The sequence below is a fragment of the Amphimedon queenslandica genome, unplaced genomic scaffold (assembly GCF_000090795.2).
Source record: "Amphimedon queenslandica unplaced genomic scaffold, v1.1 AMPQUscaffold_11741, whole genome shotgun sequence".
Taxonomy (NCBI): domain Eukaryota; kingdom Metazoa; phylum Porifera; class Demospongiae; order Haplosclerida; family Niphatidae; genus Amphimedon; species Amphimedon queenslandica.
The window spans coordinates 1-3,773 of NW_003548017.1; the positions used below are offsets into that span (position 1 = coordinate 1).

General features: G+C 38.5%; 2 protein-coding genes across 3 annotated transcripts; one reads left to right on the forward strand and one right to left on the reverse strand.

The window, feature by feature from the left end:
• Positions 1 to 23: 23 nt before the first annotated feature.
• LOC109588967 (uncharacterized) lies at positions 24 to 1,087 on the reverse strand (the record flags this gene model as incomplete). Its single annotated transcript, XM_020005071.1, has 4 exons — positions 1,046 to 1,087; positions 648 to 807; positions 215 to 508; positions 24 to 157 (listed from the first exon to the last, which is right to left on the reverse strand). Coding segments are annotated over exons 1-4 (630 nt in total), but the record flags the coding sequence as incomplete, so codon positions are not given.
• Positions 1,088 to 2,147: 1,060 nt separating this feature from the next.
• Positions 2,148 to 3,350, forward strand: LOC109588968 (uncharacterized). 2 transcript variants are annotated; one of them, XM_020005072.1, is made up of 4 exons: positions 2,148 to 2,426; positions 2,741 to 2,790; positions 3,006 to 3,069; positions 3,172 to 3,350. In XM_020005072.1, the coding sequence occupies exons 1-4, from the start codon at positions 2,384 to 2,386 to the stop codon at positions 3,333 to 3,335; spliced, it is 321 nt and encodes a 106-aa protein (XP_019860631.1). In that variant the 5' UTR covers positions 2,148 to 2,383; the 3' UTR covers positions 3,336 to 3,350. The 2 variants fall into 2 exon arrangements, 1 of the variants encoding a protein (XP_019860631.1); XR_002188454.1 differs by lacking the exon at positions 2,148 to 2,426 and adding an exon at positions 2,451 to 2,471 and having other exon boundaries at positions 3,172 to 3,309.
• The last annotated feature ends 423 nt before the right edge of the window (positions 3,351 to 3,773 follow it).

Genomic DNA, 3,773 nt, shown 5'->3' on the forward strand with positions numbered 1-3,773 from the left:
TTTTATATTAATATCATTATTACAATGTACCTACCAGTTGGTGTATTAGGTGGAGTAGGTGATGGTGTAGTTGTTCCAGTGCTTAATGTATCAGTGCTCATATCATCATCAGGAATAACAACTTTAATAACCTTCTTATTATCATTGAAGGATTGGTCTATAAAAACAAATTATGAGCATCATTTAGGTATTATGTGAAATGTAATAGGCTCACCATAGTCTCTTTGTATAACTGTTCCTAGTTTTACATTACCAGTGAACTTGCACAACACACTAGCAAATGTTTGTAGTAAACTATACTTGCTTTCAATAGCTACTATAATGGCAGCTAACAGGACTTCACGTTGATTAGGAACAGAGGGACTAGCTGAAGCTACACTAGCCAATACTTGTCCTGTTATGACACCCTCTCTTTGAAGCATAATAGCTACACTGACAGGATCAGAGAGAGACTGAGAGAGGAGTGGATGATGAGTGTTAAATATATCAATAGCCTTAGCTTTACTTTCTATAGAATACACACACAGTCAATACTAATACAATCAGTGATATTAACTTACTCTCTTGATCTAACTTGTCAGCTGCAGCATTCTCATTCATAGATTTAAGAGCATCTGACAGTGAGTCAAAGGTAGCTCCTCCTTTACTGTCAACATTATCAGCTCTACGCAACCACTTGGAGAGGCATTCAAGCAAGCATCTTGATATATCACCAGGATGATTCTTTTCAATAGCGTCTAGTAAGTCCTTATGAAGTCCTAGTGTCAGTCCCAGCTCATGCCATCTTGTCTGAGGGAAACCACATCTCTTTAACAGATTAAGTACATCAATAAGTTGATCTAAAATCATATTCAATGATACATAGATAATTAATGAACATTACCAATAGTCAAAGGAGAAGAGAAGAGACTCAGAGAAGAGGAACAAGAACTGGTTTTAGTTGCCATTGATCAAAGAACAAGCTAACCGGATGCAAACTTTGCAAAGGAATGACAAGGGAGGGGCTGGTTTTGGGTGGGGCATTAGATCTAATTGTTATTTTAACCCTAAATATGGCGGCATTGGAACAGAGTAACAGACAGATCATGATGGACTTTTCATATACAGGGAACAAAGAAAGTTGATGACGAAAATGATGGAGTTACTAATGACAGCAAAATAAGAGCTGAGGTAGTTTAAATGTACCTGTACATGTATACTAGTACATGAATTTTAGTCAAATTGTGAAATACATGTACGATATGTCTTGTACCCGTACCTGTAGCTTTGGCGGCTGCAGAAGTTCAACTCAGCCTAGGCATTTCTAATTAAAGGGGTGTGGTAAAAGGGTTAAATAGCATTGTTCCTACTTCCGGTCTAATTTTTTAACCTAGGCAATGACCCCCAATGCCTAGGCCTGCAGCCGCCTATGACCTGTAGGGGCCCCATCAAAGTTTTTGTCCTGGACCCCACATAGCCTATTGGCAGCCCTCCCTGTAACAATAAACTATGGACTATTGTCCATGCTTTTTTGTCCAAAAAATGGCTGCAAAATCATTCCCAATTTTTTTACATTAAATAGTTGAAACCCATTCTGTCTAAAATTTTTGAGTCATGTCCATTTAAACAAATGAACCAATTAATATTATTACATCTCATTGTTTTTATTGTATTTAGGAGTTTAACGAGAGCTTTGCTGATAAACATTGAATTATGAAATGAACATCAAAAGTAAATATACATATGTACATGTACATATAATCCTTTATCTCCATGTCTCTCACTATTTAGAGTGTTGATAGAAAATATGTGTTTCATTTACCATTTTCTGTTCACTCTTTCTCTTTCACTCTCTTGAACTTCTCTCCTCCTCTCTCTCCCTCCCTCCCCTCCCTCTCCCCCCTCAGTTTGAGCAGGAGTTAGAATCCTTACAAGAGGCCCACAGGTCAATAGTGGCTAGTACTGCAAGGAAAGGGAAACTGGAATCGATAATCAAGCTCTCTCCCTCCCTCCTAGCCTCCATAGCTAAAGTCTCATGCCAACTATGTAATGGGCTGGACTTATGTACTGAGCTCATGCACTCTCCAGGCCAGTCTGGCTGGGACAGGGAGCTCTACACAAACCTGCTTACTTTGGGAATGGCTTCAATTCTCAATGAGGCTCCTTGTTTGGTCCCTCAAGTCTGGGCTATCTACCTCTGGCAACCTGGGATCCTTTTTTTAGCTCTCTCCCGGACAGAGAATTAGCAGGTTCTTAAGGAGGGGGATCATTTTAGGATTCAGAATAGGAGCTCCTCCCTATGAATTCCCTATCAATTCCACCTGATCTTGAACAGTTGAGTGGATAGCTTCCATCAAAGCCTCTATTGTTAAGGTGGCCGAAACACCAGCAGAAGTACTCGTTGATGTTGTGGACGAGGAGTTTGATGAAGAATTCTCAATACGAAGGTACTAATAATGTGTACATGTACATGTAGTCCAGCCTGTCTGGAGGTGTGTGCGTATGGGTAATGTAATACCTGAGGCTTTTTAGGGCTGTAAATTTTGTGTGGATTTCACAATTTTTTGAAGATTCGTGAGAATTACTTCACAAAAATCAAATTATTACAGTACAAGATGGCAGACGGCATAAATTCGCGAAAATTAAATCCACAAAGTTGATTTTTAGGCAAATTTGCAATATTTAGGGCCCTCATGTAGACGACTATAATACATGTATATGTATGGGTATACATTATTATCTTAATTTCTCTTCCCTTTAGTTCAAATAGCAACTGTTAAAAGAAATGCCAGTCTAAAGAACACTAAACCAGTAAGTAACCTAATCTCATTCACAATACTAACCATCACAACACTGGTATTAACATGTATAGTACCCATTACATTACTCCTCATATTAATTAATGTAATTGTATCAAAGTTACTGACAGGTGTCATGGATAATGTCATTTTAATTATCGATAATTTTTTTTTGTTTTTGTTGCTGTTATTTATTTATTTTATTTATTGATTTATTAATTAATTTAGGATAATGTAATGAGGAAGGAGATTGCAAGGAAGGATAGTATCATAGCAAGACTAATAAAACAAAGTAATTATAATAATTAATGGAGGAAATAACCATACCACTTCCTCATTCTCACTCTCGTCCCTCCCTCCCTCTCTCTCTCCCTCTCTCCCTCCCTCTCCCCAGATCAAGATGGTGTCCTCATGAGGGAGAGGTTAGAGAAGGATCTTCACCACATGAGACACACTGCAGTACCAGCAGCTCCTACTAGTGACGAGGAGGAGGAGGAGGAGGAGAATGAAAGAGTTACTAATGACAGCAAAATAACAGACGAGGTACATGTAGTTTAAATGTACATGTACATACACAATGTACTTGGACATGAATTTTACTATATTTAGTAAAATTGTGAATTACTGAATTTTGTGATCGTTAAGTATCAGCGTAATACACGTACATGTACATTGTACATATAGGTACAGTCAAACCTCTCTAAAACGAACCCCCAATTAGCGGACACCTCTCTATAACATACAGTTGCTCTTGTCCCGGCCATAAGGCCATTGGGTAGTGTATAAAAGAACCTCTGTATAGCGGAACCTCTCTATTCTGTATAACGGACGAAATTTACTGTCCCCACACATCTACACGTGTACAAATTAACCTCCAATGGACGGACATGGCCCACGCAACGGACTTTCTAAATAACGCACATCAAGAAAATGGCTGATTTTCTGGTCTGATCAGCATGAGATAACCTCCGATTTAAGAACACCTCCATAAAAGGG

Excerpts from the sequence above, each read along its gene's own strand:
- LOC109588968 (XM_020005072.1), top strand. The coding sequence starts at position 2,384 with ATGTTGTGGACGAGGAGTTTGATGAAGAATTCTCAATACGAAG. Across the intron at positions 2,427-2,740 it reads GAAGAATTCTCAATACGAAG|TTCAAATAGCAACTGTTAAA; the intron begins GTACTAATAATG and ends TCTTCCCTTTAG. Across the intron at positions 3,070-3,171 it reads AGCAAGACTAATAAAACAAA|ATCAAGATGGTGTCCTCATG; the intron begins GTAATTATAATA and ends CCCTCTCCCCAG.